At 40.2% G+C, this 18,461-nt stretch overlaps 2 protein-coding genes across 6 annotated transcripts in view; one reads left to right on the top strand and one right to left on the bottom strand.

Annotated features, from left to right (window-relative positions):
- The window catches only part of GPBP1L1 (GC-rich promoter binding protein 1 like 1), a 65,445-nt gene extending 53,135 nt beyond the window's left edge, over positions 1-12,310 (bottom strand). Inside the window, exon 1 of one of the 4 annotated variants that reach the window (XM_043574829.1) lies at positions 12,093-12,310. The gene's annotated coding sequence lies outside the window, so the exon portion shown is untranslated. Of the gene's footprint in view, positions 1-10,625; positions 12,066-12,092 lie in introns of those variants that run through there. The other 3 variants (XM_043574828.1, XM_043574827.1, XM_043574832.1) reach the window with 3 other exon arrangements.
- Positions 12,311-12,939: 629 nt separating this feature from the next.
- TMEM69 (transmembrane protein 69) lies at positions 12,940-18,004 on the top strand. Of its 2 annotated transcripts, none has more exons than XM_043574841.1 (3): positions 12,940-13,517; positions 15,238-15,377; positions 16,529-18,004. In XM_043574841.1, exons 2-3 carry the CDS (start codon positions 15,336-15,338, stop codon positions 17,237-17,239), a joined length of 753 nt encoding a protein of 250 aa, XP_043430776.1. In that variant the 5' UTR covers positions 12,940-13,517; positions 15,238-15,335; the 3' UTR covers positions 17,240-18,004. The 2 variants fall into 2 exon arrangements, with proteins under 2 accessions (XP_043430776.1, XP_043430777.1); XM_043574842.1 differs by having other exon boundaries at positions 15,241-15,377.
- Positions 18,005-18,461: the final 457 nt, after the last annotated feature.

Genomic DNA, 18,461 nt, shown 5'->3' on the forward strand with positions numbered 1-18,461 from the left:
CAATAGATCCCAATCTTCTAAGTGTTGCAAATATCTTTTCCAACTTCATGGGTTATCTTTTGAGGAACACAAGTTTTAAATTTAAATGTAGTCATTTACCTATGTTGTCTTCTTAAAGCCAGCTCTATTATAAATTATTTCTATATATGTATGGGTCTGTTTCCAGGTTTCTGTTCCACTGATCTATTTATCTATTCCCATGCTATTACCTCGTGTCTTAACTATTATGGCTTTATAATAAGATCTTAATATATAGTAGGCCAAGGCCTCCCCCCCCCCCCATACATATACCGTATTGAAGGCCCTCGCTATCCTTTCATGTATATTTTAAAACAACCATGGGGAGCACCTGGGTGGCTCAGTTGGTTGAGCGTCCGACTTCGGCGCAGGTCATGATCTCATGCTCCGTGAGTTTGAGCCCCACGTCAGGCTCTGTGCTGACCGTTCAGAGCCTAGAGTATGCTTCCGATTCTGTGTCTCCCCTCTCTCTGCCCCTCCCCTGCTCATGCTCTGTCTCTCTCTCAAAAATAAATAAAAACATTTAAAAAATAAATAAATAAAACAAGCATGGGATGGGAGGTTGTTATGACACTGCTTAGAACAGTAATGAGTCAATCTAGATCAATATGGGAAAAATATCTTTACGATAAATCTTCCAAATCATGAATATAGTCAATCTCTTACTTAGGTATTCTTTACATCTTCAATTGAACTTCTAAAATTTAAAAAAAAACAAAAAAAACCTCTTACAACTCAACAACGAAAAGACAAATAACACAATTAAAAAGTGGACAAAGGATTTGAATAGACATTTCTCCAAAGAAGATATACAAATGACCACTAAGCATAAGAAAATGCTTAACATCATTAGCCATGAGGGAAATGTAAATTAAAACCACAATGAGATACTATTTCACACCCACTAGAATGGTTGTGATAAAAAAGACAGACATAATAACAAGTGTTGCTGAGGATGTGAAAAACCAAAACCAACAGAAACTGCCAGTGGGAACGTATAATGGTGCAAGCACTGTGGAACACAGCTTCTCAAAAAGTTAAACAGAATTACCATATAACCTAGCAATTACACTCCTAAAAAGATCTAAGAAAGATGTAAACATATGTTCACACAAAAACTTGTACCTCAATGTTCACAGCAGCATTGTTCATAATAAACAGCCACTGAGAGGTGACAATTCAAATGCCCATCAACAGATGACTGAATAAACAAAATACAGTCTCAACAGAACACAACCATAAAAACAAATTAAACACTGATACACAGTACAACATGGATGAACCTTAAAAACATTATGCTAAATGAGGAAAGTCATACATAAAAGACCATATACTGTATAATTCTACTTATATGAAAACTCCAGAATAGGCAAATCCATAGAGAGAGGGGTTAGTGATTAGTGGTTGTCAGTTGATTAGTGGTTGCCTTAGGGCAAGGTGATTGCTGACAGTTATGAGGTTTCTTTTTGGGGTGATGAAAATGTTCTAAAATTAGACAGTGGCAGTGGTTATACAATTCTATGAACATACTAAAAAAAAATCATTGAATTGTACATTTAAAATGTGTGAATTTTAGGGACACCTGGGTGGCTCAAGTCAGTTGAATGTCAAACTGTGGCTCAGGTAGTGGTCTCGTGTTTTGTGAGTCTGAGCCCCTGTTCAGTCTCGTTGCTGTTGGCATGGAGACCTGCTTTGGATCCTCTGTCACCGTCTCTCTGCCCCTCCCCAATGCATATGCACTCTATTTCTCTGTCTCAAAAATAAACATTTAAAAATAAATAAAATGTAAAAATAAAATGTGTGAATTTCAGATTATGTAAATTAGTATCTCAATAAAGTAGCCTTAAAAAAAAATTAGGACAACAGTGGGGTTAAGTATCCAACTCTTGGTTTTGGCTCAGGTCAAGCAAGAACTTGTGGTTTTTGAGTTCAAGCCCCACATCGGGCTCTCTGCTGACAGTGCGCAGCCTGCTTGAAATTCTCTCTCTCCCTCGCTGTCTGCCCCTCCCCTGCTCGCTCTGTCTGTCTCTCTCTCAAAATAAATAAATAAACTTAAAAAAAATTAGGGTGACTGATGAGGGACTGGGAACTTTTAGTGTACTATGCAAAGTATTTTCTCATTGCAAGAAAAGAAGACTCATCATTAATATACGGATCAGACAACTATCACCTTAATCCAAAAATCAACCTTAGCATTATAAGTCAATGAGGCATTATGTATTTTATAATATGTATTTTTTTATTAAAAATTTTTTAATTTACTTTGAGAGAGTGCACAAGTACAGTAGGGGCAGAGAGGGGGGAGAGAGAATCCCAAGCAGGCTCTGCACTGTTAGCACAGAGCACAATGTAGGGCTCAAACTCATGAACCATGAGATCATGACCTGAGCCAAAACCAAGAGTTGGACACTTAACCAACTGAGCCACTCGTGTTTTATAATACTGTGCAGAACGAGATATAGCTATGATGTATTCTAGCCAAAAATATTTTGATGTTAATCTGTCAAGTTTCTACATGTACACTTTAGAGAAAAATACAGGAATTAAAGGAACAAATTAAATGACAACACAGAATGCAACTGTATAAAACCATTCTCAGGATAGTCTCAAACTCAAGTGTCACTGAAAAATAAGGTATGCTAGATTAAAGAGACATAAAGAAATTAAAGTGTTACATGCAGGGGCACCTGAGTGGCTCAGGTGGTTTAGGGTTTGACTTTGACTTAGGTCATGATCTCACGGTTGGTTTATGAGTTTGAGCTATCACTTGGAGCCCACTTCAGATCCTGTCTCCTCCCTCTCTCTTCTCCTCCTCCACACACATGCGCTCTCTCAAAAATAAACATTAAAAATAAAATAAATAAAAACATTATAAAGTATTACATGCAACAAGGTCTTGGATCAGATACTAGTACTGAATAAGCTAGCTATATGATTATACTTTAGATCAACTGGGGGAATCTAAATAGCACCTGGATATGAGAGGAAAAGAACATTTATTCACACGAAGAGTGGGTATTACCAACTAAAAAAGCAAGGTGTAAGTTAGTCTCAATTTCGTAAAATAAAAATAAAAACCTACATATATGTGCTTAGAGAAAGATCTGGAAAAAGTGTACCAAAAGTCACATTAGTGATTTCTAGATGATGAGAACGCTTTTATTTTTGCATGTTTATTTCTTAATATTCTATCCAGCATATGTACTGCTTTTATAATAATAAAATAATCTTTAAAAGAAAAATCATATGGGGGAGCTTTAATAAACTCACAGTGCACAAGCCTTACTCCAGCTAAATTTTAAAAAGATTGAGAACTACTGCTTTTAAAAACTGGGAGTGAATATGGGGTGCCTGGGTGGCTCAGTTGGTTAAGTGTTGTTGGACTTCAGCTCAGGTCAAGATTCTGCAGTGAGTTCGAGCTCCATGTCTGGCTCTGTGCTGACAGCTCAGAGCCTGAAGCCTACTTCAGATTCTGTGTCTCCTTCTCTCTCTCTCTGCCCTTCCCCAGCTCATACTCTGTCTCTCTCTCTCTCCAAAAAAAAAAGAAAGTTAAAAATAAAAAAACAAACAAAACTGGAAGTGGATAAAAGGGAAAATTATTGTCTGAGATTGTCTTTAACAAAGACATTCATGTAAGTTTTTCACTCAGGAGTTAGGAGACTACCCTAAATAAAGGCAGTCACAAAAAATCTACAAGGAGCAAATTATATTAGCCAATTTTATAAATCAGCATCTTTGGTTGAAAAAAAGAAACTATATTTAGGTAGATTAAATAGAAAAGGAGTTTATCAGAAATATATTGGGAGTTCAGAGAATGAATGAGAGCCTCCTTGACTTTGCAAACATGCAGAAACCAAGGTAAAACTAAGCAGTCAAAATTACCAACCAAGGTCACACCACAGAAGAGTCCCAGGAAACCCCCCCACTGGCACTGCCACAGCTACTGCCACCAGCCAATGGAATGGATTCTAAACTGTCCTTGCTTCTCTGCATCTCTCACACCAGATGCAAGTCCTCAGTCAAGTGTATGTGATTGGCACAACTTGGGTGACAACTACCAGGTGTTCAGGACAGAAAGTGTATGCGTAGGTATGTATATGTGTGTATGCATCAAGTTATATACACACAGCCTTTCCAGCTTCCTCTCCCACTAAGATTCACAAAAAGGCTATATACAAAGGGGGTTAAAACGGTAAACAGTCAAAAGAAACAACAAAGGATCACTTTACATCCCAATTAGAATGTCTAACACAGGAATCTTGCCAGTTTTCCCATCAGTAATAAACTTTAATCACTGTGCCACCTTCCGCTTCACTGTTCCAAAAAACATTTCCTGAAAGTAATTTCACAAAATATGAATTTTTTGAAGAGTAAAATTTATTAACTTTTTTCAAGTAATCTCCTTTCCAATACTGCATCATTCAATGGTCATCAACACTTGCTGCAACCATAACTAAACACTCTTAACTCACAAAAGTTCCAAATAATAGTATATTATAGAAATATATTTATTACCTAATGTAATCCAGACACATTAAAATTTGCCAGCTATGAGATTCAGATAATTAAGAGCATTAGATTTATGCAAGTACCTGAAACCATAAGGTTTTATAAACAGCAAAAATGTTTTCATAACATTTGCTTCAGAAGTCACTGTATCAACTACACTACAAACAAACAAGCCATTCAACAGTGATAAACTTTTATCAAATTTTTGCAGCTACACTGACCCTGAAAGTCTCCAATTCCCTAATAGGGAAAAGACTACTTGTCACATCTAAAAAACGATGTATAGGGGCGCCTGGGTGGCTCAGTCGGTTGAGCGTCCGACTTCGGCTCAGGTCATGATCTCACTGTCCGTGAGTTCGAGCCCCGCGTCGGGCTCTGTGCTGACAGCTCAGAGCCTGGAGCCTGTTTCAGATTCTGTGTCTCCCTCTCTCTCTGCCCCTCCCCCGTTCACGCTCTGTCTCTCTCTGTCTCAAAAATAAACAAACAAACAAACAAACAAACAAATAAATAAATAAATAAAACGATGTATAATTTTTATAACTGATGGGTGTAAGTAACACTAGTGAATAACTATCACAAGACACACATTTTTACTTCAAGTTCATCTTACCTATAACCATTTCTTTTTTTGAGAGAGAGAGAGAGAAAAGGGGGCAGAGAAGATAAGAGAGAATCCCAAGCAGGCTTCGTGCTGTCACCACAGAACCCAACATGGGGTCCGAACACACGAACTGTGAATCATGATCTGAGCCAAAATCAAGAGCTGAATGCTTAACAAACTGAGCCATCCAGGCACCCCAACTTATAAGCATTTCTAAAATCTCTTCTGAAGAATAAACTTGGCTTCCGATCCAAACATTACTTTTAAGGTAGAAGAGCAGACTGTATCTAGCCGGTTCTGCCACGTACTTAGCTGGGTAACTTTGGGCAAGTCACTTCATCTCATTTTGCTTCAAATCTTTATCTGTAATTTGGAGACTGTTGGAACATTGAAAGATTAAATGGTGAATACAGGTAGTGTTAAGAATATGCCTGGGAGCACCTGGGTGGCTCAGTCAGTTTAGCATCCCCTTTGGCATCTCACTTCAGCTGAGGTCCTGATCTCAGGAGTTTGAGCCCCACATCAGGTTTTGAGCTAGCAGCTTGGAGCCTGATTCGGATTCTGTCTCCCCCCCCCCCCCTTCCTCCCCTGCTCACACACTTTCTCTCTTTCAAAGATAAATAAATATTTTAAAAAATTAAAAAAAAAAAAAAAAGAATATGCCTGGATGTTTTCCCTAGGGGTGTGGGGAAAGAAGTGCCTGGCCTATAGTGAGCATTCAATAGGTGCTAAGAATAAAATGCTTAAGGGGGTTGGGAGTGGGGCATAAGCAAGAGGAGAAAAATTTTCAAACCAAATACACTGAGAAAACTACTCACTAGTAACCAAAACTAGAAAACAAAACCACTGCAAACCCAGCACACTCAGCTCAATTTTACAACACCATAAATACATACTATGAAGAAAAAAAGGACAGGAAAAAAAAACTGCTTGGAAAATTAGTATTAAGTTGGCAAATGAAACACTCCATTTTACATGCATATCAAAGGAGGACAAATAACTCATTTAATTACTCTATGCTGCTCAATAGACAAATTTTAAGAAAATGATATGAGAACCACTGAACAAACCAGAAAAAAATAATCCCCAAATGCACAGAATCACCTATGAAGTTAGTCTTCTCTTTATTCCCAATGCATCAATCAAATCTCAATCTAAGCTTCAATACCCAACTACCAATTCATAAGAAATTAGAAAAATCTCAAATGTGGCAAACTGTGCCAAATAATCTGACTTCAACAAAGTGCAAGGGGGGGGGGACACAGAAGAAACATAAAAATTAAGAAGCTTGAAAGAATGTCAATTATAGTATGTGGGAACTAGATTCTGATTCAGATAAACTAGAAAAGTTAACAGAAAAATAATACCTAATAAAGAAAAAAAGAAGAACCTCCGCATGCAACATTCTGTTCAGATTTCACTAAATTTCATTTGATTGGTAAAAGGACATTCATTAAAGACAATTTCATACAGTTTATATAACAATTATGAAATATTGTTATATATACATATATAAATACATACATATATATTTTTTTGTTTTTTAACATTTATTTATTCTGAAAGAGAGAGAGACAGAACGCTCAATCGCAAGTGGGGTAGGAGCAGAGAAAGAGGAGAAAGAATCCCAAACAGGCCCCACACTATCAGCGCAGAGCCCGGTGTGGAGTGTGAACTCACAAACTGAGATCCTGACCTGAGTCGAAGTCAGATTCTTAACTGACTGAGCCACCCAAGCGCCCCATGAAGTGCACTGTTTTTAAGAACTCTACAAATATTATTTACCACAATAATTCTACGAGAAATTACTATTATCCCCATTTAACAGAGGAAGGAAAAGGCACAGAAGAAATTTCACTTTAAACTCTCCAAGGTCACAAAGCTGTAAGTGGCAATGCTGAGATTCAAACCTGGCTGTATAACTGGTGCCCTTAATTACCACACCATGTCATCTTTGCATCAGATGTGGTGGAAACTGAGCTTCAGAATCAGAGAAAGGCGCCTGAATCCAGATCTCTCATTATGTTATGTAAATTACGTAATTTCTTGGACCCTCTGTACACTCACTTGTAGAAGGGATAAGATTATCTATTTATTAAAAAGTATTTTGAGGAATTATATACATTGGGTTATATACTAGACTCTATTATAACCCATAGCTTATGAAGCCCAAAATAAACTACCCTTCCCACCATATCTCGTAAGACTAATTAAAAAGTAGAGCTAATAATTCATAAACACATAGCAGGAACACTGGAATACCTCTACCTTTTAATTAGCCAAAGAGCCCTCAAAACAACTTTTCAACATACTTCAAAGATAGCAATCATTCAGAAAAGAATTTTTTATATAACAAAATTTAAACTTACAATCAGCAGAAATAAGAGTTTGAAATCTAAAGTATACCCAAACTTAAATGAATTTGATTTTTCTGAAAACAAAATGTATTCCGCACAAATAGACCTAATGCTCAGAAAAGTGTACCAAAATTTTGTTCATGCTGGTGATTCTAGCCTGACATCTGGTTAACATAAGGCAAAGCAGTTTTATCATAGAAAAGGAAGGTAAACATAGTAAGTATGTTAAAAGTCAACTCCTTTAAGAAAGACAGCTTTCTATGTTGTTATCCTATGAACATTTTCCACTTATGTGTTAAACTACTAAGTTCTTTGCTGGCAAGACATTTTATGGTCATTTAGGAATTTCTAAACACCTTAGAACACCCAAACTGGCACCACAGTATAGCCTCTATCATTTCTTGAAGTGAAAAAAAAAAAAAAAATAATAGTAAAGGCTGATTGTTTGCTTTAGTAAAGGAAAATAACTATTTGATTCCTTTAAAATTTTTTTTTTTCCAACGTTTATTTTTGGGACAGAGAGAGACAGAGCATGAACGGGGGAGGGGCAGAGAGAGAGGGAGACACAGAATCGGAAACAGGCTCCAGGCTCTGAGCCATCAGCCCAGAGCCTGACGCGGGGCTTGAACTCACGGACCGCGAGATCGTGACCTGGCTGAAGTCGGACGCTTAACCGATTGCGCCACCCAGGCGCCCCTATTTGATTCCTTTAAATACTTGCCCGGGATATTTGCAATCATCTATAAAAATTCGAGTCACATAACATTAGCAATATTTTACCTTATTAGTTAAAATTACCTGTGGACAAAAGTTCAGCCATTCTTACTTAACTATTTTTTTTATAATTTTTTTTTAATGTTTATTTATCTTTGACAGAGAGAGAGAGACAGAGCATGAGCGGGGGAGGGGCAGAGAGAGAGGGAGACACAGAATCTGAAACAGGCTCCAGGCTCTGAGCTGTCAGCACACAGCCCGACGCGGGGCTGGAACTCACGGACCGTGAGATCATGACCTGAGCCGAAGTCGGACGCTCAATCGACTGAGCCACCCAGATGCCCCAACTATTTTTTTTTTTTTACTTAACTAGTTTGTTGTAGCCAGTTTTGTTTTGGGCACACTACAATTGGAAATAAAAATCAGAGTCTGATTTAGAAATGACTTGGACAGCTAGATCTCAACACACCAAATATTAAATTCCAGACAACGGCAACTACAGTCACATATGAGGTAACATATTATCTATGCTGCACCTCGATTTTTCCACCCATCTATTTGGGAAACCATAAATAACCCACTACAAAATTTACCTTTTCCATGAAGTTTTTTTTTAGTTGCGATCCTTTAAAATTTTTGTGCCTGTCAACTTTCTAATAGTCTCATTTTCACCAGTAAAGACAGCATTCATAATGGTGAAGCACAATGACTTAGAAACAGATTGCCTAGTTATCACTGTTACTAAGTACATACAATTTAACCATAAAACAAAGATATGCAATCTGCTAAAGTATGATTCAGAATTGTGTACTGTATCTATAACAGAATTTAAAAATGAATTATAAGCAGGGGGCGCCTGGGTGGCTCAGTCGGTTGAGGGTCCGACTCTTGATTTCACCTCAGATTATGATCTCCCAGTTAGTGGGATCAGCAGAGTCTGGCTCTGCAATGGCAGCTGGGAGCCTGGTTGGGATTCTCTCTCTCCTCTCTTTCTGCCCCTCCTCCAGCAAGTGCATGCTCTCTTTCTCAAAAAAAAAAAAAAAAAAAAAAAATTAAACATTTTAAAAATAAGTAGATAGGAATTATAAGCAGAAATGTGTCCCAGATTTCTTATCATTCCAAACTTATTAAAATGGTTGCATGTGCCCCCCTCAGCCAAGCTTTTAAACAGCCACTGATGAGAAAACCCGTGGATTCCATTTATTAAAAATAAAAAGGCTTAGGGGCACCTGGGTGCCTCCGTCGGTTAAACGCTGACTTCAGCTCAGGTCATGATCTCACAGTTCTTGAGTTCAAGCCCCACGTTGGGCTCTGTGCTGACAGCTCAGAGCCTGGAGCCTGCTTCGGATTCCGTGTCTCCCTCTCTCTGCTCCTTCCCCACTCGTGCTGTCTCGGTCTCTCAAAAATATATAAACATTAAAAAATAAAAAGGCTTCCTAACATCCCCCCTTATTTCAAGATCTCTGATAAGATACTATATACAGAATCAATTGAAAGAATATTTATATCAACATGTACAAACCATTTTGAGCATCTAAGTTTATGGGTTCAGTAGGCAAATGGCCAAACACAAAGCAGTTGACTTGTAATTTCTATAGAGCACTGCAAATGTTTTTCTTGTAAAATCACCAAAATAATTTAAAAACAAAAAAAGATCCTAGGAGCACTGACAAAACTAAACTTTTGTGTTAAAAGAATGCAGTATGTTAAATTGAAACTGACTCCTTAAGGAAGATGACAGCTTATTTTATTGTTAATTCCCAAGTTCTCATTCACGATTAGCATTTTTCTTATTTTATCTTTTAAGCAAATTGCAACCTGAAACTCAAGCACCTTTCCAAACACTGAAGTTATCTGTTTTTGATTTCCAGTCTATGCCTTTTTGTTTTCAGTTAAACTGGATCTGATGGCTTAAAAAGGAGGGGGGGGGGGAGAGGGGCAAACAAAAAGGCAGCCTTTTGTTTGAAAGGGCACAACAATCAGCCACTCCACATCTAAAGTTCGTTTTCACTGGTTGTCTCACAGAGTTGCAATCAAGGTCCCAAACTTAAGAGCACTCTGATTTCCTTTCAAGTATTACACAGAAAAGACCGGAAAACTTCAGAAGTCCGTCAAATTACCAATCTGAGTCTTCTGAAGACTACTAATCACTTTAGTTTTGGACTGGATTTACTCAGGAATGTGTGACTTCTGTTACTAAAACATGACCCACACCATTAGCTGGTTTTTTTTCCTGGTAAGCAATAAATATCAAAGTTGAGAATAAGTATTTCAACAAATATGACAAACCAACCTCAGAGCACAAAGTTGGCTGATAAAATTACCATCATAGCACAATTTCAAAACTATAAGCAACCACACACACACATACACCCGCACCCACTCTTACGTAAACTTTTGGAGTAAGCAAACTTCTTTAGCCTCACCTTTCTTTTCACCTAGCAAGGACTCTTCAAGACACCAATTGCAAGAAGACCAAAATATCAAAAGATTCAGCTGCTGCCCTCGTAGAAGAAACAACCAAAAATTAAGACATGGTAATGTATTTAAGTTACTGAAGCTTAGGGCACTTCCCAAGCTACAGCCATTTTAGATTCAGCCTTTCTTTTGAATTGCATGGGGGTGGAGAGAGGTAGATTTAAAACAGTAAAAAAAATCCTCGTTAAAACTCTTCAACATCGACCAGCTTTTTTTCGGAGGAGGAGGCGATCCGTAGGTGTTGGATATCGACTTAAATCTAAATCAAAGAAAATACCTCGCTACCACGGAGAACCGAAACGCTGGTGGTTAAGCTCTTCTTTTCCCCTCAGAGGTCCCACATTTGACTTACACTATTTTTTCCTCCTTAGGTTTTCCTTCACTGGAAAACAAAAGCCCTTGGTTCTAATTTAAGAAGGGGAGAAAAAGAAACCCGTAAACCAAGCCACTCAACCACCAACAAGCCGGAACGCCTGGAGAGGAGCCAGAGAGCCGCAGGTGAGCGTTCCGACCCGAAGACCAAAGTTGAAGTAGAAGCGCTCGGGCAAAGCCGCTGCAACACTCGACTGCAAAGCTCCTCGCGCGGGGGAAGTGCCCAGTCCGAACCACAGGACCGCGGGCCCTTCGGCTCCTCTCCCCCTCCCGGGGCCGACCTATACCAACCACCTGTGAGAGAGCCTCCTTCAACTAGTTTCAACAGCCGGTTGGTCAGGCACCGGGCGGAGCCCCGAGCCGGGACGACTCAAGATCCCCTACCGCCCGTTTCCCGGAACCCCTACTCACCCGGCCGTAGCGGGGCTACAGACAGGGAGCATACGCGGCGTCTGAGGGCGCGTCCCCAGCTTCCTGATCCCGCAAAGGTGGAGAGCCCACAACCATAACAAAGCTCTTCCCAAAATGGCTGCCCGGCCCACACGGCCCAGGAGGGGCAAGAGGGGGAGGAGCGACGGCCAGCCGGGCCCTCCCCCCTCCGACCACGCCTCGCACACGCCCACCCGCTCGCACCTCCCACAGGAGCGCAAGCGCAGGAGCCCTGTTCGGGTGACCCTGCGGGCGCCCCACGCAGCCAACGTTCCGCCGCGTGAACGGCAGTTATTCCGTACGTGGTTCCCAACCCCCCCCACTTACGGCCGCTGGAGACAGTGCCCCCACCCGTCTGCCGACTTGAATTCTCTGCCCTTCCTCGCGCCGCTTGAGAGGGAGAGACCAGCCGAGTTTGGTATCCCTCCTCTTATCCCCCGGCCCAGGGCCTGGATGCGTGTGAATGAGTGGGTGGGTGTGTATGTGTGTACTGTTTTTCCCCGCCCCTTCGTCCTCCCGTACCCCACTTCTGAGCATGCTCGCGTCCCCAAACTACCCGTACAAGTACTAGGAAACCGGCTTCGTAGGATCCCGTGTTTTCCGACCCTTCCCACTTTCCACTCTTTCCAGTGCGCGCGTCGTTAAGACTTCAGCCCCCAGCGGGCCACACCGCCCGGCTCTTGAGGCCTGCGCGGCTGGTCCCGACGCGCTATACCCGCTGGGAGTGGTAGTTCCGCCCGATGGCTGGCGTCACGGCCTTGGCCCAGCGCAGGGCGTATTTCTGTCCGGAGCCTGCTCCTATGCCTGGGTGGAGAAGTTGTTTCTCCGACCCAAAGCCTCATTGGATATCGCACTACTGGAAGGGGCGGCGCTGCCATGACAGAAGGAAATAAAAGTGAAAGCCTATCGCGATTAGAAGCGGTTATTATTACGAAGAATTCGCAATGGGCCCACCCTGCACAGGACGCTAAGCTATATGGTGGCCAGCAGCCGGGAAGCTAGATTACCTAGAGTCCTGAGGCATTGGAGGAAGCGGCCAGCGTGGGCCCTTTCAGCTCTATTGTTTTCAGATGAACGCTCAAATTGCTCGGCGCTGCCTCCTTTGATAGACTGAAATGGAGGCCCAGAGAAGACACGAGACTGTCCAAGGTCACAGAGCTGATAAATAAAAATTAAAACAGAGGGTGACAAAGAATGATCTAACTTTTCAGATCAACCCAAACCAATGCTCTTATCACCATACCTTTCATGGAAGCAAAAGTCCTGCCCCTTGTACTCTTTTTTAAAATAATTTTTAAAAATCTTTATTATTATTGAGAGACACACAGAGTGTGAGCAGGGGAGGGGCAGAGAGAAAGGGAGACAGAATCCGAAGCAAGTTCCAGGCTCCAAGCAAGCTGTCAGCACAGAGCCCGACGTGGGGCTCAAACTCACAACCCGGGAGATGTGACCTGAGCCGAAATCCCACACTTAACCAACTGAGCCACCCAGGCGCCCCCATACTCTTTCTTAATACGTTTCCAGGTCCAAGCAACGAGAATGGAAGTAAAAACAGTTTTGTTTTTCTTAGTAGTTCAGGACCCTAATACATTGTAAGATGTGGCCCATCGATCCTAGAAACCCTGTTATGAGTTCCAGAGATGGCAAACAATTTGGCCAAGTCACACGACCTAGACTCCAAATCTCTCCTACCACTATCACCTGTCATTGTTTCAGTAGTTACACTCTACCTTCCCGAACTCGGAGGGGCAGATTCTGCTGGCTGGGAAACCTTAAAAAAAGACCATTCAGGCATCCTACAGACTTCAAAAGCCGGCTTCCAGAGTTAAGATTTAAAATAATAACCCAAGATGGAAAGCCTGGCATGGGAACCAGTTCAGCGCTGGTCAAGTTCCCACCCGGACTGTTCCCCAACCCGCCCCTTCTCAGGAAGTGGGGAGGGACTGTTACCACCCACGTGCCGGAAGTTGCCTTTTCCTGAATACCTGGCTATTCTGGCGGCTCAGCTTTATTTACATCTCCTGATTCCAAGGTGGCAAGTAAGTAGCAGGGCGGCTGCCACAGGGTGCAGATTGGGAATGGGGTCACCAAGGGTTGAGAGTAAATCAAAGCCGCGAGCACTCTGGGGCAGTTTCCCGAGGATCCTTTCGTCCAGACACTTCTCTCAAATGTTCACTCTGAGGCTTTGCAGTCTGCAAGTCTTCCCTCTGGGGCAGTGGAAATACCGTCCGTTTTCACCTAAATTGAGCGGATTAACCCTTGGTTCTTTGCCCTTCATTTCCTTACCAGTTGCCGTCCCCGGGGTTTAGGCCATCACTCTTTCCCTTTAACAACCAAGAGTTGGAAATCACATGGTCATAGTGCGTAGGGAGTCCCGAAAGTGAAAAGAGCATTGAGATTTTAAGTGGGGGTGGTCCGGAAAGCTCTTACGCAGGTGATTTTGAGCAACAGTGAGTGTGGGCCCCGCAGATATATGTGTTTGAAGTCAGGAGTGGGTGTAAGTGCCATCTAAGATCTATTCATAGGACCGGGATAACCTCCCTCCCTCCGTCTTTATGTTATAGAATGAAAACATTGACTGGTATGTATACAGGATTTTTCTACCCAGCCTTAAGAGCTGTAACCTAGAAATTAGTTCATTAAAATGTTTACTTAGGTAGCACATGTGGTTTTTGGATCTTTTAGACACCCATTCTCCTGATTAAGAGTGAAACTCATGTAAGACAGATCTAGATTTATCTTCTCACTCAACCACTTACTGGCTGCTTACATTAGACAGGGTTTTTAACCATTTCCCCTTGTGTAAGGTGGGAATATAGTTAATACTTTTTGAGTGCTTACTTTATGTTAGGGACAGTTCTCAGTTCTTTACATGTATTAATTCTTTTAACTTTCAAAACGACCCTATGTAGTTCTTGTAATTATTTCAAAGGTGAGTGAACTGCAACATAACAAGGTTAAATAACTTGTTCAAAGTCACATACTTGGTAAGTGGGGGAGCCATGATCCCAACACAAATTGACTCCAAAATCTTCACTCTAATTTAACAGGCTATATGTGTTCTTTCAGCACTAAGTTGATAACGTTGTTGTATTAAATGAGTTAATGCATATAAAACACATAGTTACAGTGCTTGGTTCACAGCTAAATTGTATTGATTGCTACCATCATTTGGAACTGTAAATGCCTACCCAAAATAGGTAACTAAGGTGAAAAAAGAGAACAGAGAAGCTATAACTTTCCATTTTAATGAGAGAACTGCACTTCAAGGAAACAATTTATGCAAGGTCACAACAGCTGGGGAATTATAGAGGTGTTTGTAAGATACAAATCTTCTGTCACTGTACATTACTTTTTCAGTTACACCAAACAGCAAAAGCTAGAAGAATGGTTCAGGGGTGCCTAGGTGGCTCAGTTGGTTAAGCATCCAGACTTCAGCTCAGGTCATGATCTCACAGTTCATTAGTTCAAGCCCCGCTGAGAGTGTAGAGCCTGCTTTGGATCCTCTGTCCCTCCCCCTCTCTGCCCCCACCTCACTTGCCCACTCGCATGTGCTCTCTCTTTCAAAAAGAAATAAACATTAATAAAAATAAAAAATAAAAGAATGGTTCAGAGATGAAAAGGATCTATCTACTTAATGTGGTACTGATTTTTTGAAGACATTAATGATTGTTTTCAAAGTAAAATTCTTGAGTTACTACTTATAAAAAGATATGTATAAAATGAAGAAAATTAAGTGACATCTTGTTTTGTACACAGCAGCATACTTCTGATTCAGCCCCTCCACTTAGCTGTAAAAATGAATTAATCAGAACTGCCTGGCATCTTCCTGAGCAAGACTTTCAATTGGACCCAGCATGCTTCATTTCATCCAGAAGTTTTCTCAGGCATCTTCAAAGGTTGGTTTATTCGTCAAATTTTGTTGGCACTGCTTCGCTGAGGCAATAGCAGTGAAAAAAAAAAAAAAAAAAAAGACAAAAATCTTTATCCTTATATATTTAGGTGATGCGGGAAAAGGTGGGTAAAACAAATTATTTCATATATCAAGTGGTAAGTCCTCTGGAAAAATATAAAACAGGGAAGGGGAATAGGGAGTATCAACAATAAACTTAAGATGGTACTTAAAAATAGGTTGGAAGAGAGGGAATAGGCTGTGCAAGCAGCTCAGGGAAGAACATTCCAAACAAAAGGAAGAAAAAACTCCAGGATGGAATCATTCCTAGCATTTTGAGGAGTCACCAAGATTCTTAAATAGCTTTTTTTTCTTTCATTCAATGCTTTTTGAGTCACTGTTCATCTATTAGCTAGTTGAAGTCTGAAATCTGCTCACTAAAGCACAGAATCAGCAGGAAAGGTTTTTATTTTGGCTGTGACCATGAAAGGCACTGGGGAGTTTTTTTGTTTCTTCGAAGACAAAGGAAAAAATATGGTTCTGACTCTCAAGTATATGGAGACAAACACATAATTTACATTCACCGTGAGAATTATGATGGGAATGTGCAGAAGATACTTACATAGTTATAGGAGCATTAATTCAGACTGGGGAATGCTTCATGCTGAATTTTGAAAGATGGGTTCCCTACAGAGAAAAGTAGGCAGAGACGTGTAGGAAGGAATGGAGCTATGGAAAGTATAGTTTCTATAAAGCTAAACTGGAAGGTAGATTGCTTTATCAATATAAAATAGCATTCCCACAGTAATTAACACTGCTTCTTTTGCAAGGTATAAATAGAAGAGGCAGTTTAAAATGCCAGATCCTAAAGGTGTACTCTTTACCTGTTTCTCTTTCAGATACTCCTTTCATGGGATAAGGTTAGTGGTAGGAAAAAATACATCACTAGGTTTCTATTCAGTTTCTTTTGCATGTTTTATCACTATTTGCTAGCCTTAGCTAGCATTAACATCACCCTATAGTACAATCTTTTTGTAAGTTTGATGTACTAATAGAAAGGAGATGGTTTGTTTTTATATTGTTTCAGTTTGGGATTAACTAAGAAATTGCTATTATTTTAAAATTTGTTTTTGTCTACTGGTTCTGTTTTCTCTTTAGATGCTGAAGTACTCTTTCACATTCCGACTAGGAGCCAGCAGAATAGAAACACTTTCTCTCAAGACATGTCTCCAGCAAAACTTTTCCCCTTTGTTGCCAGGGCCTTGGTTTTTCTCATCATTTCCAGTGTATATGAACAAGACACAATACTATCATACTTCCCCATGCAGCTTTAAGAAGCAGCAGAAGCAAGAAGTCCTTCCAACCAAGCCACCAGGCACCATAACTTTCCTGCTTGAAAGCCCAAAGCCACTATTATACATAATTCTGGCAGGAGTAATCCCCTTTGTTGCTCCACCACTGGTCATGGTGATGGCAAAGACTTATATCCCCTTATTAGCTTTTACTCAGATGGCTTATGGAGCCAGTTTCCTATCTTTCTTGGGAGGGATCAAATGGGGTTTTGCTCTGCCAGAAGATAATACAGCCAAACCAGACTTCCTCAGTTTAGCTAGTAGTACGCCTCCTCTTCTGTTTTCATGGTTTGCCTTCCTTATTTCTGAAAGACTCAGTGAAGCTATAGTCACAGTAATAATAGGTTTGGGGATAGCATTACACATTGAACTTTTTCTCTTGCCACATTATCCCAACTGGTTCAAAGTCCTTAAGATAGTAGTCACTTTAGTGGCTTTGCTTTCATTTGTAATCACTTTACTAGTTAAAGATATTTATCCAGAGAAAGGACTCAAGAAGCCTGGTCAAGTAGAATAAATATAAAAACTACTTTGTAGATAATGTTAGCATGTTGGCTACAAGCCTCGTAAAGTTGTGTTTGGGCATCACCTTTTTCTTCTTCTCCTGTTTAGCTTTTGCTCCCCATCAGTGGTTATTTATTCACAGATTTTTTTTTTCATTTCTAGAAATCTTTATTTCCTAGGAATTATTTGATAAGAGTTTGAAAATCCCTAATAAGTCATTTTCACTTTAGGTTACATTTTTCAGTGTGTATGAATTATACATAACATTTTAATGTTTTACTTGTTTTGAAAAACGTAAAATGAAAAAATATATATATAAAATGATAAAAATGAAAATCCTTTTTGCTAGAGCCTTATGATCATTGAAAAAAGACACACATATTCTCCCATAAGAGGAAAACCCTGTATCCATGAGTGTTTGAAAATAATAGGTGGTTCCGTTGTGGGGTTGTCATTGCACTTGACCCTGAGAATTGCATTTCCAAGCTCATTTTATCTGGTATAATCTAGTTATATGAGCTGAAAGGATCTGTGGCTCTAAAAGTCAGTAGGGAGCAGTATCATAAGGGGAAAGCCATATTCAAAGAAAGCTGGACACATTTTCCAGTTTGTATCCAATTTTTATAGACACAACCCCATCTTCAAATATCATCAGCTGGTCAAAAAAATTTTTAAATAAAGTCACAAGTATGTATAAATTAGGAAAAGTAAAGCTGGAGCCATCTTGATGTTCTATCAAGCAGGGTGATCTAGTTTTACACAACTCAGAAGCTTTTTTAAAAACAGAAGCAACACCTTAGGTTCTAACTTGAAAACAGTCTCTTGAGATTGTCTTCTAAAAAAAGGAAAAACAATTTAATTGGCAGAAGACTATAAATCAGTAGGAGCACATGGGTGACTCCGTTGGTTAGGTGTCTGACTGAATCTCAGCTCAGGTCATGATCTCATGGTTTGTGAGTTTGAGCCCCACATCAGGCTCTGCTGGCAGTGCAGAGCCTGCAAGTGATTCTCCCTCTTTCTCTGCCTCTCCCCTGCTTGCTCACTCTCTCAAAATAAATCAATAAACTTAAAGAATATAAACCTGGTATATGTTATCTTTGGATAATGTATTCAAATATTAGTTAACTTGATTTTCATAAATTGTGTGTTGAAATCTTAGCCCCAATATCTCAGAATGTGACCTTATTTGGAGACAGGGTCTTTACAGAGGTAATAAGGCTAAAATGAGGGCATAC

This window comes from Prionailurus bengalensis, chromosome C1, assembly GCF_016509475.1.
Source record: "Prionailurus bengalensis isolate Pbe53 chromosome C1, Fcat_Pben_1.1_paternal_pri, whole genome shotgun sequence".
Classification (NCBI taxonomy): Eukaryota; Metazoa; Chordata; class Mammalia; order Carnivora; family Felidae; genus Prionailurus; species Prionailurus bengalensis.